Here is a 22,506-nt window from a genome sequence, read left to right on the forward strand (position 1 = left end):
AAAAAAAAAAGGAAATCTACTTTTCCCAAAAGTTGAAATGCTTCATTCTTATAAACATGGATGGACCATACAGTCTCTGGTTTTCAGGGAATTAAAAAATGAGTTGGTTATTTTATAATTGGTATACGTAGGGTGAGCATGCATCTTGATTCTCTCAGCGCAGGCCCAGTTTATGCTTGTTGTTCTTGTGTAATAATAAATGGTTATTTAGGTGAATGAGAAATTATAGGTCACCTATATAGTGGGAGCTTTTCTAAAATTCCGGCTTTGAAGTCTCAAGTTGACCACGTGCCAATCCCAAAGTAACATGAAGTGGGATCAGTTTTATCCCATTCAGCCAAGTTGACTGTTGTCAGAACGGAAGGAGACCTCTCTAACATTGTTAACCACCTCCCTTTCCCCATATAAAAGTGGCTCCTGTGAAATAATAGTGATTCTTACGCCTAAATAGTGTTCTGAATTATTTTACACTTACAGAGATACTTAGTTCACACTGATGCCCAGGTTAGAGCCTTAAATAAATGGGAACGACTTTACCATTAGTGGATCAAAGTAATATCTGTAGATTTCATAGTTTGAAACTATCACAATATGGTTTGGAAAAGCAGGACTGAAACAGACCATCTTGATTATCATTCTTCTCCTTAAGGCCACTGATGCTGACTGAGAACATTGGTGAGGTACCAAATCACAATTTAGTCACAGCCTTTAAAGACTCACCAACAACTTTGACCGTGGGTATCAATAGATCACATCTCTAATGAAGAGCTTGCTTTAATACCAACTTTACCCTCTACCTTCACCTCCACTTCATCCTTTTCTTAGACCAGTGGTTCTCATCCTGGGAATGCATTAAGAACTGCCTGGAGGGCTGCTGGACCCTATTTTTAGAGTTGCTGATTCAGGAGATCTGGGGTGAGGCCTGAAAATCTGCATTTCTAACAAGTTTGTAGGCGATGCTGATGTGGCTGGCCCAGGTACCACCCTTTGAAAACCAGTGTTCTAGACACTTCCTCCCTTTTCTTTCTTTTCCAATACATCCTTCCAAGGATATTGACAGATGCCTATAGCGTACAGGCAACCTTTTTTGCTATGATGGTTGCAGGATGTCGGTTATCTCAGTGTGCAGAAGTTTCTATGAATAGAAAAAAAAAAGAAGAGAAGAAAAAGAAAGGGAGCATGGGAGACAAAAATGAAATAAGAAGGGGAAAATGGGAACTAAGAAAGTAGGTAGTAAACAAGACAGGAGCTGTATCTAAATAGTAGTAGAGAGAGACCACCAAGAACTCTGTGTGATCTGCAGTGTAACTTATGCCTGGAGCCGCCTACATCTTTTTCAGATACTCCCTGCAGAAGGGAGGCTACACAGAGAAGAAATGATGGAATGGCCCATCAGGCCCAGATGTTCTTTATTCCATACACCCTGAGTGGTACTTAATATTAAGAACTATAATCGACCAACTGTTATCCCCATGAACATGTAAACAACTATACTGTGTTTAAGAGGCTTACCTTCACAAGTCATCATTGGACCAGGCTCAAATCCCTCCTCACAAGTGCATTCAAAACCTCCAATCACATTCTTGCAGGTTCCATTTCCACAAGGGTTGCCCACAGAACATTCATCAGTATCTGCAAGTGACCAGAAGTATATTCACGACACAATGAATTGGGAGAAAATGGGCTTGGACTCAGATAATCCCTTTCATTCTATCAGAGTACTTTCATTTGTAATGTTTCGTTTATTCTCATCTGCCTTGCAAGAAAGGAGTGCAAGTGTCTTATTGCCACAGGTTTGTAGCTGTGAAATTTGACTTGCTAAGTGGCCATGGTAGTGACAGTGATAGTCCCTGGGCTTTTAGCTCTTATAGTACTCTTCTCCATGAGTTTCTCTAGCCTCCCATATTATAAGGAAGTAAATCTTCTACTGAGAATAGATACTCAAAGGGTTAAAATAATGCTTCTCTCACAAGTCAAAAGTTTTCACTTATTTAAAGCTAGAAATACATTTCCAGTTTGGCCTTACATTACATCACTCTCCAAGAAGCCTTAAACATGATGGATTTTTGCCAGATATAAAATAGAAGACTAAACTTACGCAAAGTAAGAGACCAGAGGTTAAGCAAAATTAATATGCTGTATAAAATCAAGATTCAAGTAGATTTTGTTGATTCTGTTGAAACCAGATGGTTTACATTAAGCAGAAGAAAGGCTAGACAGAAATATGTTTAGGGTATGATCTCTCTAAATAACTGTGGAGAGAGAACGAGTTCTATGAAGGGGGCTTTAAAATATATATGTCTCCTAACTATCCACCTAGAATGCACGTTATGAAACAATTCTTGGGTGGAATATCTTCTTCTGAGAAAAAAGCTTGAGAAATAACATTATATTTTAGTTATTAGGGCACAGAAAAATAATGAACAAGCTCTCTGTCATCAAGGGTTCTGTCCTATGTTGGGTTCTGAAGTCAGAAAGTGAAGACAAGAGAATATGGTAGAGAGATCCTGGGTGAGGAGGCTCATTTCTCATGTACATAAGAGAACTAACTGAAGATTTCAAAGAGAACACACTGACAAGTTTGCTTTTGTTCTGCTATGAAATTGCATTTCACTGCCAAGAATATTATATCTCCTTCAAGCTAATAAAAATCATAATATCATTGATTTTTAGAACTTACAAGGTACTTAGAAATAATTTAGTCCATGTGTATAATATTACATTGTAAGAGCTAGAAAAGCTAAAGAACTTGCTTAAGCTCCCAAAGCCATCACTGCAGCTGAAATTTTCATGCCCTGATTCCTTGTATGGAGAGAACACTTTCTACTGTGCGCAGACAAACCCTTAGTATTTATGCCATTATTAATTCAGGTTTGGATTTCTTAGATAAATAGACATAATATTTGGATTCGATGTGGAGTTAATGTGGATTAAGAGGACAAAGGTCAGCTATAAAAATCATTCTCTGAAATTTTGATAAGAAGGTTAAAACACGAGAAATTATGCTAGGCACATGGCATTTCATATTAATAAGTATGTAAAATTTGGATAAATTTTGTATTTTACATATTGAGAGAATAAGATTATGACCACTAATTTTTTTTTAATTCTTCTCAAGACTTTCATTATAATATTGTCCTTTCTACTGTCTCTTCAAATGTGTCCAGCGTCTGTCTTCATCATGAGACTATAAGGTCCATGAAAGGAAGGACTGTGTTGGTTTTAGTTCACTGCTGTACTATAGCAGTGCTTGGTACACAGTGGGGACTCAGCTAGCATTGCTAGATGAAGGATACGTGAATAAATGGACAAAACTTATTTCTGTCCCATCTTGGTACTTATACTTCCTCATGTCAATGCTATATAGCCTAATTTCTAATTTGTAAATCCCAATGGAAGAAACTGATTGACTACTTACCCACACATTCATTCCCTTCCAGAATATAACCAAAGGGACACTCGCAGCGATAGGAGCCATCTGTATTGATGCACTGCCCATGTTTACAAACATCAGGTTCTTTGCACTCATCCATATCTTAAGCAAAACAGAAAAAAATAATGAATAACAAGGTTGTTTTTTAAAATACAAAGGTAAATTATGATCACTTTAGTGTCTAATCAATGAAATATCTATTACAAAACAATATTGTAAATACAGTACAATAATACAATTGGTATTGAAATGAAAAGACAAAAAGTAGAGTTAATTTTTCAAGATGATATAGAGAAATAAGAACAACTGGAAAAGGGCAAGGAAGAGGCTGATTGAGCATACTAAGAAATGCTGAGAATCCAGCACAGGCCACTCACCAACTGCTGAATCATCAGGTCCCACAATGATCCCACTTCCATACGGACAGATCTGGCGGAAAGCCTCTGTGGTGGAGAGGCACCTTGTTAACCAACAGGCCAGTGGCAATTACTACAGGCTCCTCCCCAAGCACTGTGTGGTGACCAAACTGACACATGCTACACATATTGGGAAATGCTGTGCAATATGAGCCCAGAAACTGGAGATAGCTAACAGGATCCCAGAGCTGGTGTGCCTACTACTTGGGCAGCTCCGATTCATAACATAGTTCAGAAGAAAACAGCTACATAGCTCCCGAGATAAAATAGTTTAACAAACATTTTAGTTAGACTTACGATGAAATGAAATTGTCTTATTTACTTGAAGGCCTTACAGTCTTACTTATTTCATGGCCAGTGCACACTTTGAACAGCCCCAACGAAATGCAGATGGTAGACATACCATCGGGTTCAGTGGGGCAAAGCTCGCAGGGGTCTCCCCAGCCTTCTCCCTTCAAGGCGCAGCAGCATTCCTGTTTGGAGTGATTTCTGGATTTGGGTGACGAACACTTTCCTCCTTCAAACTTTGCATAACAGTAGCTCATTCGCAAATCTGCAGTATAAATTCAAGAGACCCTTGAGTGGCTTTCCTATGAAATTGTTATAGCGTAATAGTGAATAAGAAACCATCAATCCTGTTAAATCTGTTCTCTTTTCATTACTATACTAATATTCCTTCAGCGATTATAATAGCAACTGAGCTGAGATCTTTAAAGTCATAGGTAACTTTTGTAGTGAGATCCAATGAACAAATCTATCTGGATTTCACCATATTATTTTTCATTTTAGCAAATTTTCCAAAAAAACCTGGTGTGAATAATAAAAATGAATAGCATCACATTTCAAAACTGGCATCATCAGTGACTTCAGGATGGGGGCATTCAGAGATGGAATCATTCATAAGATCCCTTCACTGATTGCTCAGCTTGCACGTGTTCTCAATAGCACTTAGCAAGCACACTAGGGTAATGCAGACCTCACACACAGTTCTAGTACTTACTGTGATACCATGCTCTGCTGTTTATTCTGTGTCCCCTAAGCACTGGAACCAAAATAAAACCCTAGATCCCAGGCACAGAGCAAATAAAGATGTGGCAGTTTTTTGGATTGACAAGAATACAACACAATGATCATTCTCTGAAGCAGCTACTCAGGCAGCTGCTGTCTAAAAATATATATGTGGGGTTTTCTGAAGATTTTACATATACAAACACACATACACAAACAGAAGCTTGTTTAGCTCATCAGAGAGTGGGAAGGTAAAGAAGAGGGCAAGGAGATGAGTGGATATGAGGCAGAACAGTCTTTCTTTCCAAGAACATACTTCTTTAATATTGATTACTTCTTGGTGACTCCAACATGAAATATGGGATCTAGCTCCTACAAAATTCTCCAACATTGCTTGACATAATTTTGGCAACTGACTTTTCCATTTCTTATAGAGCAAATTGGGTGACTCTAAAAAGTGAGCTCATCCAACAGCCTGGAGTGTGTTTTCCCTCAAACTTGACTTCCAAAGCCTTGCAAACTCCTCTTGAGTTACACAGAGCTGAAAATCTGCAAGTTTTAGAGAAATGCTTTCATATCCATGTTGAACAATTCCCCTTTCTTTATTTCTGATCAGGTTTGCTTCCTCTTGACACTGTTTTTCAGTATCAGGTAGCAGACTATTATAGCCATTTATGCATTTCTGTTAAGACAATTTTACCAGCTTTCATTCCATGAGAAAGACAATGTAAGAATAACTGAGTTGCCAAAGATCATAGCAGAAAAATTTTCATGTATTAAGGTAAAAATTATCTGTCTGTCTGTCTATCTATCTATCTATCTATCTATCTATCATTTATCTATCAGATTTACCAGGCTCTGGTAAGTCAAATTCAGTTGGCTTCCCCAATGAACTCATTCCACTTCTTCAACCAACTTTTCCAGATAAATTATCTCTGTAGTTTCTACTCTACTACCACATCTGTCATGGCTAGGACTTCACAGGTACCCTTCGGTCAACTACTCTTCAGAAGGTCAAGAGCAATAAAAGCCATTCCTTGTCCTGCAGCACATCTGCCATCCAAATGTCTGATTTGCTGAGAAGCTTCAAGATTTAACGATTTATAGTTTCCCGAAGGACACCTTTCGATTTGCTTTATTCTTCAAGTTCACCGCCACATACAAAATTTTGTGTTTATTGGTCTTGTTTTTACTATTTATGCCTACAACTATCTTAAGATATAATTTAGTGATTACTCACAAGAGTATCTTAACAAATATATTAAAACTTAATTCTTTCTTTTGTCTTCCAGCTCGTAATGTTTCTTTGAAACCTATACACATTCATATTCTAATACTGGTCTGTTAAAATTTTCATTCTCTTTTTTTATCACTGACCCTGATCCATATCCCAGCCTGTCTCCCCCACACCACTCCACCACCCCACCTGTGAAAAAAAAAAAACCTAGGCATTACACAGAGGCTCAAACACATGAAGTTTAGGGTGAGCCTAAGAGACAAATTCCCTTCAGTGAACTTTGTAAGTGGGAGTGGCTAATTTTACATCTATGACCTTCAGATGCCAGGATCTATCACATTTGTTTCCTCAAAACCATTATCTGTAGTCCTATGGAATTTTCTCATTTCATGGGCAATAGAAGGATGACTCCTAATTTGTCATCTTATAAGAAAAACCTAGCTTTTAATTCCTTGGCTCCAGCAAAATCTGTACTCTTTGGGAGATTTCCATTTGCTTGTGGTGATCCTCTAGAATTGGTTTATTAATCAAAGGTGTCTTGTATTGGGAAAGAGCTGTGCCTTCCCACATGCTTCAACTAGGGCTCACTAGGATGCCTGTTTACTAGTCCATCTGCAAAGAGCCCTTAATGACCTTTGAAATTTCGACAGAACTACAACAGTCACTTTCCCTGCTTGCATTCCTCAATTCTGGCCTTGCCTCTTGGAGCTGAGCATGTGGCAAGGCTGCTCACAGCTGGGCTAATTCTTCCTGCAGCGTTACCTCGCTCTGTGACAGGCCAGTGCAAATTGGATTAATAGTCTATGAGTTTCTTCTGGCCTGCCACATTGGCAGATTCACACCTGGTTTCTCATTGCTTTCTTTCCAAAACCAGGCCAAATAAAAGGCACACAAAAACAAGGAAGTAGGTGTTAGAATTTATCTGGCTAGTCTGTACCATACAGAGTGTCTGCTTGGCACCACCCCACTGATAACCCCAAAATCCAAATGTGCCTCTGATAGTTACCTATAAGATCAAACCGACTGGAGAATTCTCAACTCTCTACTCATTTTTTCAAAACTAGGTAACTGAACAACCAGTTGTAAAGTAAAAGGTTAATCAATTAGAATAACAAGAGTCTATAAAGGATTCAGAAACTAACAAAACTTTGTCGCACATTCAATAAGATTCATTGGGCAAGTATTATTATTGTTGTTTAAAATACAAAAATTGAGCTCCCAAAAGATTAAATGACTTGCCCTAGGCTAAAATTGGCAGGGCTGAGACTTCAAACTCAATTTCTGGATCTTAATAGATATTTATTGCCTCTTATTTGGTAACACAGAAGCAAAACAAACAAAAAATGAAAAAGAAAAAAATTGAACAACAAAACCAGACAACCAGAAAAGCACTGGAGGTGGGAGTGGTGGGAGAAATATATGTGTTTGTGTGGGTTTTTGGGGGGAGAGATTCCAAATTTATTAAACTAGTTCGTAAAAGTAGATACACACATACAATTGCATTGTTTAGTAAAATCTAAACAGTTTCTTGGGACACAATGCACTGCATTATGCTTAAGTTCAAGCTCTCTTTTGATTTTTTTTTTTTTTAAACATGTACAAGCATTATTCCTGAAAACAGATCATGGTCCAGCAAGAATCCTGATCATTTCAAATTTATTTTTCTGTTTTCTTAGAAAACAAGTGATGTAAGAAATGGATGAGCACTATATCCTGGGAGCAAATGGGGTAATCTGCATTTTTCTGTCTGAAAGTCTAGGGTTTTGGCCAATCTAGGTTACCTCTTCATAGGCAGAGACTATGTGGCTGAAATTCCCCCAGTGGCTTTGCCACATTCAGCGGCTCATGGCTGATCCCCCACTGACCTACCTATCAGCATTAGTGTTCTTTGGAGGAGAGAAGGTTTACGTGCCAGGACAGTTGTTGTACAAGCAACCATAACTTGATGGATGAGTTTTTAACCTTAAAAGTAAAACTGAACTTTCTGATATATGGTAGCCATTAGACAGACCTTTGGGTGAATAAAAACTTTCCATATTCTCTTTCTCAAAGAATCAAAGCTTTCCATGTTTTAAAAATAAAACCACAACAAATAAACACAGAGTAATGAAAGTCTAAAGCCTTCAGAAGCACTTACCTTGGCACCTTCTTCCAGTGGAGGACAATGAGAACCCATCTGGACACAGACACTTGAAGCTGCCTTCAGTGTTACTGCATGTACCCAAGGCACAAATTTCTGGCTCTTCAACACACTCATCAATATCTAAAAGAATTACATGCATCGAACAAAGTCAAAACACAAAGAAGACACTATCAGGCACCAAATGCAAAATGTGGAAGTAAGAACTACATCAGACTTTCCAAACTCTTCAAATGATGAAGATATCTTCCTGTATCATAATGCTATGGGTAGACTTCTGGGCTGGATGACTTTTAAAAAATTAGCTTTGACAGTTGTTGCAAAAATGGAATCTGCAAGTACCTTCTAAGGGATGTGATGAGAAACGCCTCTTATCCAGAATGAGTTGCTTGGCTAGTTAGTAAGTTAGAGTAATTTCATTTCACCCTAAGCTAGGAAAGAAGCAAGAAGCTCATTCTGACTTCATGACTGCACAGGGAGCAGAAGTTCTGACATTTTAAGAGTGTTGTCAATGAGTTACTCAGTGAGAGACCTAAGCCTTTGACCCAAATTTATTTCTCTCCACTCATTCACAGGGCTTTTCTCAATACCTCATTCTATAGCCCTAAAACTATAAATTTTACAAGGACGCGAATATATATGAAAATAATCCTATGTAGTATGAACTAAAGAGATAACAGAAGATGAGGTTCTGAACTCTCATCTGCAGGTTAATTTTTCTGAAGAAAAATATCTTCCCTAGATAGGCTATAGTTTTTCTTTCATCATACAGATATTAGGAATCTGATACACTTAGAATTGTGGCATGTTTCCTTTCACACCTTAATACATCTTAGCTACTGTAAAGGACTGATAAAGGATGGTCCGAGGCAAAGTTTGAATGGCTTGGGTAATCATATGCCCTAGTTTTCCCGGGAGAGTCCTAGCTTATGCCTGTTGACCTGTTCTCATTGGTGACTTCCTCAAAAATTGTCTTGGTTTGGTCAATAAATTATATGATTAACCTACTTATGGAAAAGTAATGCCACTGTTTCCAACAGATTTACCCATCTTTCCCTCTGACTTTTGACAGAAATTTGTAGTAAAAAAGATTCTGAGCCATGCTATTTTTGTGGATACATTTTTTCAATAAAACACATATCTCTTGAATCTTGGGGCTCTTTATTTTCACGTTTGTGTAAAGAGTTCTACCAGCACCAAAATGTATTTGCATTACACAACTTTATTCCCACAGGTCCAACTAAGGAGAAGTTAGAAAATTAACTTCTTTTTCTTGACTTAGTATTATAAATACCACATAATAGATATTCTAGAAATATGCAATGCAAAGTCATTATTTTCCTGTACGATGCCAAACCAGCCTTTTCATTACTCCATGTTATTACTTGGATTGATAATTGCATCTTGTTTCCAGTAGTTTATTAACAAATCTGAACTGCTGATGATGATTGAGTTACTCCATTTCCACACTCTCTCCACCACAACATCTAACCTTTTCTTAAAAGAAAAGCTAGCTTTTGTAAAAATACTCAAATGACAAATTTTGGTTACTGTTTTTGTCGCTGTCATTATAATTCTTTCTCTTATAGTAGAAATTAACCTTTAAATGCTGACTTCCTAAGAGTGGGGACAAAGACTGTAGGATAGACACATTTATTGACTATTCAAAAAGTTGTTGTTCTTTCTATACATTTCCATTCCGTTTATTCTAGGGGAATTTTGTATTAATCATGGAGTAAATAAAGCCAATCTTTAATAAAAATAAAATAACATGCTCAATAATTTGCATTTAGGTCCAATTTTGATTATATGTTTCCATTTAGAATATTATGACTTGACTATGATTTAAATTGGATATATAATAAAATTTATCATCGATGATATTAAAAGTGAAGAAAATTCTTACTCATTATAGATTAGATGCAGTCCTATTGAAAGGAGGGAGCATAGACTAGAATCCTTTCAACCCTAGTTATTTATGAAGTTCTGGCAATTAATGTCCTTCATTTAATTCAATGACGTATGTATTAAGGAAAGAAGTACTTTGAAATTTGCTTAGAATTTGTTTATACTAACACATTTCCACTTTTCTATAGGTCAAAATAACATAGACAAATTATATAGCCACATGCATCCAACCTTTAATGTGGTCACTTAAAGATTTTAACTGGAATTAGGAAGCTATTTTTAGTTGCAATGTGTTGGCACTTAAAAACATATAATCCAGGATTTTTTACAAGCTGTATAAAAGCATACTAAAAAAGAGTCAGGGTCAATATGACCATATACACAGAGCAAATTATACTCATCAGGGATTAGTGTGAGAATTAAATGTCCTTGTCTCATCATGTAAGTATGAAGCCTCTGCCCTTGGATTTGTTTTGATAAGTTATTCCAAAATGAAGACATCATCATACCATCATGAAAGCTGTAATTCTGATGCCAGTGTAATAAACAATACTGCTTATTTCCAAATATTAATAGCCCTCTTACCTTCACACTTGTCATTTTGTAGACTGTATCCAGGTGGACAAATGCATCTGTAGGACCCATCCAAGTTCTGACAGGTGCCTGGTGCACATTTTCCAGGTTCTAAAACACATTCATTGATGTCTGCAAAGAAAAGACAAAAAGAAGGAAGAGGTTTCCACTGGCGTGTATTTCCATCAAGCAACTAAAATTCAAAGAAACTGGAATCAAATCAAAGAAATACATAAAACTAAAGTCTACAAAACTCTACCAAGGAGAAAAATTAATACTCAATAAAATTAATACTCAATAAAAATAAGCTTTATCAGCTTTTGGAAGTGTGCAATATAGCAACCATATTTTATTTAATGTACCACAAATTAAATATTTCCAGCAAAGTGTAGCATGTGAAAAGTCAATGGGTAAAAGATCGTTGAGAGCAGCCAAAAATTATATAAGAGCTTACTATAAAGCTATTTTGAAGAAAAAAATATAAGAAATGGAATTATGATTGTTTATAGAGTGATTTAATTGTTGAATTCTTAAATTTAACAGTTTAACTGTTCTCTGTGAGTACAACTTAATTTTAAAAGATAAGGGGGGAAAGTGATGTGTGTGTGTGTGTGTGTATCTTCTACGGAAGAATTACTGTAACTCTACTCTGATTTTTTTTTTCTTCCAGGCTTCCAGAAGGAAGGGTTGCGATAGAGACTGCAAGATTCTCTGACTGGTCTCTGGGGACGTTCTTTGGATGCTCTTTCTGAGGCAGTACTCACCCACACAGGTTCTCCCATCTGGAGCCACCTCATAGCCTTCATTGCACTGACACTGGAAGGACCCCACTGTATTGATGCACTGGCCATTCCTGCAAAGGTTCCCATTTCCAGTTGCACATTCATCAACATCTGCCAAAAAAATATCCTTTGATATATTCCAAAGAAAATGTCATAATCCCAGCAATGATCAAAACCTTTAAAGGGAAAAATACTTGTTCTGAATTTCAGCGGCCTTTGCTGGCTCAGCCAAACATAAGAAATTCCAATGAAAATCTAGTTTGTAATAACAGATCTGGTTTTAAGCACCTGTCAAAACCTATCATATTACACAATTCTATTAATTAGAAATTGATAATTTATATGAGTTTACTTTAATCTTCCTTTAGATTTAATTTTTCAAGGCTAAAACTGAGTTACTGATACACAATGCAGCTGAGGGTATTAAGTATTCCCATAATTAGAGTTATAGAAAATTAGCCTCAAGAATAATACTACATTTGGTTCATTATCTTCACTTATGAATAATGTAGCATGTTTTATAAGAAGGTTTTAATAGATTAGGTAATTTACTTCTTTTAAGAGAGGCGATAGTGAAACATCTAGACAAGTAAGTCCATTATTCATGAATTATGTAATTTCTACACAAAGAATCACTTTTGTCTTTTAAAATGTAATCAATTCATTTTGAAATTTATTTAATTCACAGCAGAGCAGACATAAAAATTATAGCTGCTAATGAGCATTTTAATAAAAGTAATGGATGTAGTTACTATGTTTGACATTTAATTAGCACATTCTATTTGACAAATCTTTTAACCAATGGTCATGCATAAGATGGCATATATTCAAAAAAGATAGCTGGCACACTGGAGATGATGCTAATGACAAAGAACAGAAATAAAACTGACTTCCTCTGGTGATCAACTATTCTGCACACGCACCTATACAGTCATTGTTGTGAGAAAGGATGAAACCATGATTGCAGCGGCAGTTGAAAGAACCAATTGTGTTTCGGCAAGTTCCGTTCCCACAGGCATCTCTTTCACACTCATTTATGTCTATCAGGAGCAAAGGACACAGAAAAACATGATTATTAACAGAAGAAGCTGCATAGTTACCTGAGATTAAAGGGCATCTTAGGATTCACGAAGCATCATACGTAGGCTGAGAACTTTTTGATATTAGTATTAGTTCCAGCAGTGGCAGCTCCCCATGAGAAACCAGCAAAAGGCAAGGTTCTAAACTTTGGGAGTAAATCATTTCCTTGGTTGGCATGTGAAAGGAGGCAAGCTAAGGACATGAGAACTGGACAAGAATTATTTTATTCTATTTACTTCTAGAATTCTCCACCCTTGCCACTTTTCTCAAATATTTTCACTTGCAAATGGAAAATTCTGTGTGCATCTGGGTCTTGATTTGCTGCCACCTTTGGCAAACTTCAGCCTTTAAGATTCTCACTCCAGTTTACCAAAAAGCAGTGAGTCACCTGATATTACCCTGAAATCAGCAACAAAATAAATTAGCTTTCTAACTCACCTGACATTTTAGACATCATTCTCCTTTTTCCCAGTCCACCCCTAAAACCCACCATCACTCTCACCAAGATAAGAGTGACTTACCTCACTCTACGAAACTATTCCAATGGATGACACTTAATTTGGCTCTTAACACTCTTACAATATTGTTTGTCTTTTTATTGGTTTATGACTGTTCTCTTTGACTATTTATTAAAACTACTTTGGCGTCTTTTATGTCTTTGCATCTCACTATAGCAGCTAACATTCCTCTTATAAGGAGTAGGTGCACATTGTGTTAAGAAGGAAATAAGAAATTAAAAATGAAAGAAAGCTGATACTGCTGGTTTGCAAGATTAAGGCAGAATGAGGAGGGCAAGGACAAAGGGAGGGAGAGGGAGCAGAATGTAACACTCCAGGTTAGCCAAACATAGTATTCAGAGTTAGAATTTCCTTTCCTTTCAAATTTTGGACATGAAGATGAATTATCTGTGATCCTAAATCAGAAAGCTATTGCTGACCCCAAAGTGACTCCAATGTGTGTGTCTGTGTTTGAAGACTGCTCTCAGATGAGTCACCCTGCCAGCAATCAAGAGCTTCTGCCTTGATTCATTTTTAGCCAAGCTTTGGTAGGGCAGGTTCTTTGCTTGGGGGTTGCAGACAATTCAGATGAAAGAGGGAGAAAGAAATTTGGGCAGGTCACATTAATATGGCAGGCGGGGGGGGGGGGTAAGTTAGCTCTCCAGTGATGAGCAGGGTTGATTATACTCCTTTAATTTAAAATTTGTTATCTGCTCTGAAGATGAAACTTTATGAGAATGTTTCCTAAAGGATGAATCCAATCTTAGCCGAAGGCAGGCACTTTAAACATGACTCTATTGACTGTTCTTTTTCCAGCTGTGAAACTGATTCATGTTCATAACTCCCCCCAAAAGACTTAATGGATGTCGCTTTAAAGTAGAAAAAGAAAGGAGGTAAAGGGAAAAAATAATCGATTACATATTTGCAGGTTATTCTAAATCGACATTCTCATTCAGTACAAAAACCAAGGAAGAGATTTAAAAACTTGAGCCCCTTTCTCCTAGGAAAATGTTTCTTTCCTTTCTTTTTTTTTTTTTTTGCCTCCGAAGGTTAGGATCTGTAAATTTGCCTTTGAGGTTCCAGTATAAACTAAGACCCTTCTCAAAAAATGCTCATTCTCACTCAAAAGCTGTATTCCGTTCCAATATGGCAAACCCACATAAATATTATAAAAGAATAGTCCATTAACATTAATAAAAAGAAATTTTTATCTAAATATCTTCCTAAGTTATTCCTTAGTTGAAAGTTTTCCTTAACTGACAGCCAGCCAGATGAATACCAAGTAAGAGGGTTATTATGTTCAGATTGCCAAAGATTAAATACCAAGGGATGCTAATGCTACATGCCTGCTTGTAATTTTTATTTTACAAATAGCAAAATGACTACTGAAGTTTTAGTATTGACCTTTGTATATTCAGATGCAAATGAGTTTTTCAATAGTATATAAAGAAAAAAATGAAATAATTACATACTCACCCAAGCACATAGTTTGATCAGCATTTGTTTTAAAACCAGTGTGGCAAAGGCAATAAAAGCTTCCGACTGTATCAATACACTGTCCATGGCTGCATATGTTGGGAATTTCCTGACATTCATTGCGATCTGTAGATAAAAAGCATCTTAAGTGGAAGCTCAGAAGACAAAATCAAATTGAATAACTTACTTCCAGGTGTTGCTCTCAGGATTAATCCTAGCTCTGGACTCTGGAGTAAGCCAGTAAAAGAGATGCTGCATTATATTTCTGTTTGCCTTAAAATTGGTTGAAACTTACTCTCATTTACTGGGCATATCCAGAGTATGTTAACAGTACATAAAAAACAAACAAACAAACAAACAAAAAAAAACAAAACGGAATACGGGCAGTATCCAAAAAATGTTCTGAAAGATGAGAAAACTTAAAAGTAGAATGAGGAAGAAAAATCCAAACGGGGAGATAATCCGTTTGATCATCTGCCTAAAAGCAGCATCATAGACTGTGGAATTAATTGAAGTATTTTGACTAGTCAAGGTTTGGTGTCTCAAATTATTGACCCTTCACAGCTTCTTTTAGAAATTTATGCCAACCTCAAACCAATCTCACTGCTAAGGTAGGTTTTCTTGATGGACAATCCACATTCTCCCTTATTTAAATTTTACCTCTTGGTTTGGCCTTACTCCTATAACCTTTTGTTCTATTTTAACCAGGTCTTCATGTTTACATGTGACTCCTTTTAGCACTTGACAATCCTAACAATATTTCTTTTCATTTATATTCATTCAAAGGAAATCTTGGCCATTTTACTTCTGCCAGTCTTTAAGCTCTAAATTATATTTATCATCAATTGAATCTTTGTTGCTCTCCTGAAATCTGATGATCCATGTGGCAGAATTTATTGTGTGAATCTACAAATGACATAATTATATGTCTACTTATGTCTCCAATTTTTTAAGGTTTTCAAGATTCTATGTTTAGGGCAAATATATTGAAGAGCATGGATTCGTCCCAATTTTCCAATTGTCACAAAAGAAAGCAAATAACAGACTGCCACCTTGGGTGCAGATGTTGTAGAGCACAGCAGCATCCTGCTCTCAGCTGAATAATCCAAACTTGCTCTTTGCCTGCCCTGTCTACTGAGATGGCAGCAACTGGGAGCGGGCACTTCCTGCTACACAGAAGAGCTCTGCCCATGTCAGAAGAGAAGATATTCTCTCCATTTCATGTGCTCAGGCTGCCATTTTTACAGATTATTTAGAGTTGTGATGAATCACCATACTGTTTAAAAGTCTCAAGTGAGGTTAAGTCTGTAATTAAGAGGGGAAATTGGGATAGAGCAGCTTAAGAGCTACTGCTAGCCTATGCAGATATGCTAATTAACAAATTATGATTCTTCCCATTGGAGAAAAATGGATTTAAAATAAGCAAACTGCTCCAAGATAGGCAGAGAAAACTGATTTCCATGACCAAGCTCTGTGAAGGAAGCTGATTTTGAGGACGGATGCCTCAGAGCCTACCATAGCTGGGTGCCCTCAGGTAGTAATGGATCTGGGAGTATGCAAGGGACCAGGTCTGTCTTACCTCTGGGGCCCATAGGAAATATAGAACATTAAGGATTTTCTTAGAAATGGAACCCCAATAGAATTTGTCTTTCCCATGTTGCCTATTTCATGATGGTTTTAAAAAAAATGAAACATGGGGGTACTTTGAGGTTCTGTTGGTAAAACAGAAGGTTATAATTCTAGAGAATTTAATTGTGGAGTTCACTTTGTCTTGAGACCAGAAAATTAGGTTTCTGCAAGCATCAGGATTTGAACTCAGAGGTTGAGATAGGAGGTTTAAAGAGGGTATTGGGGGAAAATAACCCACACAGTCAGTGGAGAGAGAGGAGACCAAGAGGAGATTTTGGGAAGAAATTGTCCCTTGTCTTTAACTATATGAAAGAGTTCAGAAGAGGGCAGCATTTGCTCTAACTATACAGCTCCTCAAGTCAGACCAGCATCCTGGGCTTAGATAACTAAGTGTTCTCTCAGATCTCTCAGCAACAACGTGGGTATTACAGCCAGCTGTGATTTGGGGTTGAAAATGATACACTTATGAATTCAAATAAAAATCTTCTGATGGAAAGAAAATTTTAGTTCTTCATCTTAAACACAGGAAGTGAACAGTATATTGCAGGATGTTTGAAAAATGCTATGTATAGAATAGCATTTAAAGACATTTTAAAAGATTTTTAAAGTAAGACATAAATAAAGACATTTCCAGAGTGAGGTCTTCAACCCTAAAGGCTGAATAGTTGCAAAACTCATGTATGTACCTTTGCTTCTGAGAATTTCAATGAATAAGGGAAACTGAGCTTTGGCTACAAACAAAATTCACAGCATTTACTGCTGGTTAACGGCTGATGAGTTTTATTTACTTTAATATTTCACAAGAAAAATGACAGGGCTTAAGCCCCAGCAGTCCCTGGCTGAACATGCTGTCTTGATGTATAAATAACTTTTTGCCTGAGTGTGAAATGGTGTGAAATGACACATTCTATATTATCAGCAATTCTTTATTTTGATTGGAATTATTTCACCCAGTTTCAAAAAATATAAATTAAGAGCAAAATGCAGGGAAGTGGTATCAATGCCAAGTTTCACTAGGGTATTGTGGCTCATATCAGAGACGTCCCCACTTTTCCTGTTTTTTTGTTTTGTTTTGTTTTTTTTTTAATACATGAATAACAACAGCTCTGTTGACAAAATGCTAAAGACTTGCACATGTTCCTTTAAACTCAACAAAACAAGTCTTGATTCTCAAAGTGAGTTTTTGTTCTGTTATTATACCCTCTTTCCACCAAGGTCTCATAAAACAATGCAAAATACCCTACAGAGCGCAGTGTACTTCCTACCACTTAATCACTGGTAGGCAAGGAAATCCAAGGAAAATCTGACCATGTTCCTTTGTGTTGTTTCATTCACAAATGCATAAAATATCCAGGAAACTCCCTGTGAAATGAACCATAAGCAAACAACACATTCTTCTTGACCTTTCTGCTAACTATATAATGATTTACAATTACAATTATGTTCTTTTGCAGGTTAATGTGACACAGCTCAAGAGAGCTTCATTGCCTAGATTTGGTGTGTGTGGCTAGGATGGTGACCAGCTCACCCGCCTAAGGGGGATTATGTAAAATTAAAAAAAAGTATTTGGTCTTGAATACTGGTCAGGGAAGTGCGTGTATGTGCGTGTGTGTGTGTGTGTGTGTGTGTGTGTGTGTGTGTTTATGGGTGTGGTTGTTTGCGGTAGGGTAGCAGATATGTAAATATGAAATCTATGTAAATGATTTATTTCTTGTTTTGAAAACACTAGATCTATAAAAGGGAGAAAGCTAAGTGTTTAGACATTGCAACAATTTTACCTTTTCCCAGTTTAGTTGTTAGAACTCAGCAGTCTAAATCTTAACTTATGTATTCTCCAACTTAACCATCTCGAAGGAAATCCAGATAGCTGAAGCTTGATGGAGATAACCCACTGGGTTGGCGCATCCAGCCAATAGAGAACGACTTACCATTGCACTGCCCTGTGGACGTGAAGCGGTAGCCGGGCTTGCAGTCACAGCGGTAGCTGCCAGCAGTGTTGATGCATTCGGCATTGCGCTGGCACACTGGACCATTCTGACACTCATCAATATCTACAAGCAGAAGAGAACTTAATTAGAAGGAGAACAGAATCTGGTGTCCAGTCGATGAAGCTTCTCACATAAAATAAATTTATATTTTCTCACGTTGATCATCTTTATCGAACAGACAAAGGAAGACTGAAAAGTCACTTTCTAGTTTTTCCACTTTACTAATATTCTTCGTGAATGTGAGAACTTGATTTATAACCACATATGGACTTTAATGATACTCATGTCTTAAAAAAAAAAAAAGTCATAAAATTCGAATGCTATGGTCAGGACTTAATACCCTAATATCCTAGGAAACCTTGTATTTGTTCAAAGCCCCAGGATTTTCAGATTCAATCAGTTCGCTTTTGTCTGGAAAGCTGAAAGATCTGGAGAGCAGAGCACCTCAAACCTTAGTGTGGATATGAATTACTTGGAATCTTGTTGAAAAGCAGATTCTGACTCAGCATGTCTGGAGAGTGGCCTGAGATTCTGCATTTCCAATGAGCTCCCAGGTGATGCTGGTGCTCCTGGTCCACAGATAGTGCTTTGAGCTACAGGGTCATAGAGGCTCCTGCTTAAATTACTGCCACATGACAGTCAAATCAAGAAAACAACACAAGCGGTTGCACTTAAAACTACAAAAGAAAACTCAATTTTCATTATCAAAGAAAAGAATAAAATGGATAATGTGTGCTTCAAAGCTTTGACTATGCTCAGGGGATTGGGGTGTGTGTGTGTGTGTGTGTGTGTGTGTGTGTAAAATATATATACATGTAAATATATAATTATGCAGTTCAAATTATGTAGTAAATGTAATTAAAATGTAGTTCAAATTCACGGCACTGCAAAAGTTACTGCACAGTCCAGGCTATACCACAGGTCAAAAAAACATGTTCCCTGCCCATGTGCCAATGAAATAATCTAATTTAGTCAAAGCCCAATAAAGGGAATAGCCTGTAACACAGGTGGCAGTCAGCTCTCAGCACCAGTACTGGGGTTTCACACAGAAGTTGGTAGCCAAAGTTCCCACAAGGGGGCGGCAAATACATCAATCTACGCCTCTTAGGCCTGTGCTTTGTGGCGGGAAAGTGGCGGGAAAGCATCAGGACTACAGTCAGTGGAAGTTTTCTGTCTAATGTGGGGTGGGGCGTGCCTCTTTGTGCAGCGGATACAAGAGCAGAAGCATACTTGCTTCAGGATACAGTGGGCCCAGCAACCGGCACCACCTCACCCACCAAGTCTGCTCTCTTCTTAATTAAGGGTATATAGAAACAGAGAGGGTAGCTTATGTCCTAAGAAAAGCCAAACGATGTCACTGACAAGCATTTCTGTGATGCATCAGATGCCTGACATCTGATTATATGCATACTTGGGAAGAGCAGATGCATGGATGCTCCCCATAAATCACTTCTGGAATGCATTCCAACTTCAGTGTTGCTGAGGCATGTACTAAATCAATCTTCGTTTTCTGATTCTGAGAGCTAAGAGCATGCTGGGAAGCAGCTGACCCTGAATTAAACACTCACCCGGAGGATGGATATCCTGTGAAACGGAAACCAAAAGTTGGAGCACTTCATAATCTCAAACGCAAAGTGCCTTACATTGGTACAGCTGTAGCTTCCCAATCTTCTCAACCTTCCCAAGGTTGACTTGGTGGTCATGGGTGGCCTTGCCCATGGGGTCTGGACAAGGGCTGCTGCTTCACCAAATATAAATACCAAAGAGGCACCTGGGTAAAGTAACTATCAAACGGATCTCTGAAGGGAAGAGAAAGGGAGATGCTCCCAAGGAAATGGCAGTCATCCTGAAGCATGTATGTAAGGTGGAAAGCTGTGGCTATGAGGAAGGCAGCCAACCGCAGCATTGTAAGATCATCTGCTGCGGGCTTCCTCTACTCTCCAGCATCTTGCCTCCTCCTCAGACTCCTAATTCTTGATGGCCTCTCAAAGTACAGGGTCTGGGCCAGGGCCTGAAATGACCATCTGAATGGCTATCGCCTCACTCCCACGCCCCCACCCCGCAACCCCACAGTGGGCAGAGTTAAGGACATGTGCTGACTTGGCTCTGTAACCAAAACTCGGTGAGGAGAATTTAACAAGCATGTGCTTGGGACTATAACTTTACTCATGGTCTATAATTGTCCCCAGTTTAGGAGAAAAAGATTTAACATCAAAATGTCAACATATGTGCTCTAATCCGTGCTCTAAGAGGTAATAACCCTTTCTAACATGAAAAAAAATAACTCTGCTAGAGGCCCCAAGTTTAAATATTAAATAGAAAATTATTCCAGCTATCCTAGGGCACATAGTATATTTAATAACCAGTAATGTCCCTTTTACTAAAATGTAAAAGAACACTATCTTCCCCAGATGTAGGAAAAATATGAAGTGCTGTAAGGAATGTGCAGAATCACAGCACATACACATGGCAAGGGGAGGTCATTTGAAAATGAAAAAAGTACCATTTGCATGCATGCCAACATTCTTCATATAAAATCGAATTTGCTGTTCTTGCCATTTGGAATTCTCTCATGCATTTGGAATATTTGCATTAACCTTGTTTTCACTTGGGAGTAGCAAAGGCTCCGTTTGGAAGAGAACACTGACTCTGAGATTCAACACAAGATGACTGCCTAGCACTCATGCTCACTTTCAAGCAATGTGAAACAAAAGCAATCTATCTGGCACACCCAGGAACTCATGGCTTTTTCATATCAGCTGGGAAACCTAATATATTGTGTATGTAGAGGAGTGGTCTGGGGAATGCATGTCCTACTTTTCTCCCTGAGAATTAGTAAATTTTTTTGCATGAAATTTCATGGAAGTAATGTACGGAGGAGGCAAGAGAATTAAAATGTTAATCAAGCCACATTTAGAGACTGAAATACACTGGCCAGCCCTGCAGCCAGGCCAGAAGGAAACCTTCAGAACAAAGGAAGATTTCTGCTGAGATTGCTAACAACCCATTCCCCACACCTGTGGAAGGGGACACAGGAACAATGGAGTCTTTAAGTAGCTGCCCTACACAAATAAAATCATTCATTCCCTATGGCTAAAATCATGGGGAACCTATAGATTAAATAAAGGCTGAGAACTGCCAGCAGGCCTTTTAGGCTACATATTCTTCTTCTTTCCCCTTCCTCACTGTGTGTCCATATCAAAGGAAATGAGAACTAAAGAATGTCATATAAACTGAATTCCCTGAACACTTTGGGTCCCTCTCAGTGCCCTTACTCTGTCTCCTTCACTGTCTCTCTTACTCTCTGCCTCTGAGAGGAGACCACACTGTCTGCAGAGTCTTATCCCTTATCTAATAGACTTTCCTTTTGACTCTAACTTTGGCATCTGTGCTGAATTCTTTCTACACTCTCTGCCAAACGACCCTTTTCTTCTCTCAGTGCAGGGCTTGGTCTCCCCACCACTCAGAGAAATTTGTCCTGTCCTGCATCAAAGGTGCCCTTCACTATTTCCAATGCTGTGAAATTGGACATGTGTATGGCTAAGTAGCTCTCCCATTAGCTCACTTCTGGACACGATATAGTGACAACATCACTTACCTTCACAAACCAACAGCTTGTCATTATAGAAGAAGCCCACAGGACATTCACATCTGAAACTGCCAACCATGTTGATACACACTCCATTTTCACAGACCCCTGGGATCTCTCGGCATTCATCAATATCTAGAAACAGAGCAGCCACACGTGAGTGACAGCGCAACACATGGCCCCTGTGTAGGGTAAATTGGGATAGAAAGTCAGCTGCTTCTAACTCGACGTTCTATGTAAGGTCTAAAACCAAAGAAGAGAAAATGCATGCGTGCATCTGACTGCACACATGTGTGTATGTGCATGTGTGTGGGTGGGTGTGTTGGGGTGGTGATAATAGAAGTGGGAGACATCAATGAATGTCAAAGTGAAATAACTAAACCACCTTCCAGACACTCATGTGTCTATCTGGATTTAGCATCCGTCTTTTTTGTTTCAGACCATCAGCTTTGTCCAGGTAGGAGTCATCTTTGTACCTATTGGGAACTGCATCAGAGAAGTAGAATAAAGTGACTATAGAGAGTAAACAGCCTCCCTACACAACATATGTGGTAATGTTTGGCTAGATTGAGAAAGGAGAGCTGGGGAAGCACAGAGGAGGAGCCCATGGTCACAGCCAACTCTGATCTTTCAAATTTCACTTCAACACCCCTTCCTCCTTCACAAGGTTTCTGGTGAGCTTGGGGATGTAAGCTGGGCCCTGGTTGACTGTAAAAATAGGACCAGTACTGAGAAAGGACTGTTTCAATA

At 38.1% G+C, this 22,506-nt stretch overlaps 1 protein-coding gene across 1 annotated transcript in view; it reads right to left on the bottom strand.

Annotated features, from left to right (window-relative positions):
• The window catches only part of FBN1 (fibrillin 1), a 232,956-nt gene that overhangs the window by 29,052 nt on the left and 181,398 nt on the right, over positions 1–22,506 (bottom strand). The window contains exons 45-55 of the mRNA XM_023527716.1: positions 21,766–21,891; positions 18,108–18,230; positions 14,551–14,676; positions 12,421–12,537; positions 11,480–11,608; positions 10,728–10,847; positions 8,232–8,357; positions 4,253–4,402; positions 3,811–3,876; positions 3,419–3,535; positions 1,463–1,632 (exon numbers count right to left, since the gene is read on the bottom strand). Of these exons, the coding sequence (XP_023383484.1) occupies positions 1,463–1,632; positions 3,419–3,535; positions 3,811–3,876; positions 4,253–4,402; positions 8,232–8,357; positions 10,728–10,847; positions 11,480–11,608; positions 12,421–12,537; positions 14,551–14,676; positions 18,108–18,230; positions 21,766–21,891 (1,370 nt within the window). The remainder of the gene's footprint in view (positions 1–1,462; positions 1,633–3,418; positions 3,536–3,810; positions 3,877–4,252; positions 4,403–8,231; positions 8,358–10,727; positions 10,848–11,479; positions 11,609–12,420; positions 12,538–14,550; positions 14,677–18,107; positions 18,231–21,765; positions 21,892–22,506) is intronic.

This window comes from Pteropus vampyrus, unplaced genomic scaffold (assembly GCF_000151845.1).
Source record: "Pteropus vampyrus isolate Shadow unplaced genomic scaffold, Pvam_2.0 Scaffold19, whole genome shotgun sequence".
Taxonomy (NCBI): domain Eukaryota; kingdom Metazoa; phylum Chordata; class Mammalia; order Chiroptera; family Pteropodidae; genus Pteropus; species Pteropus vampyrus.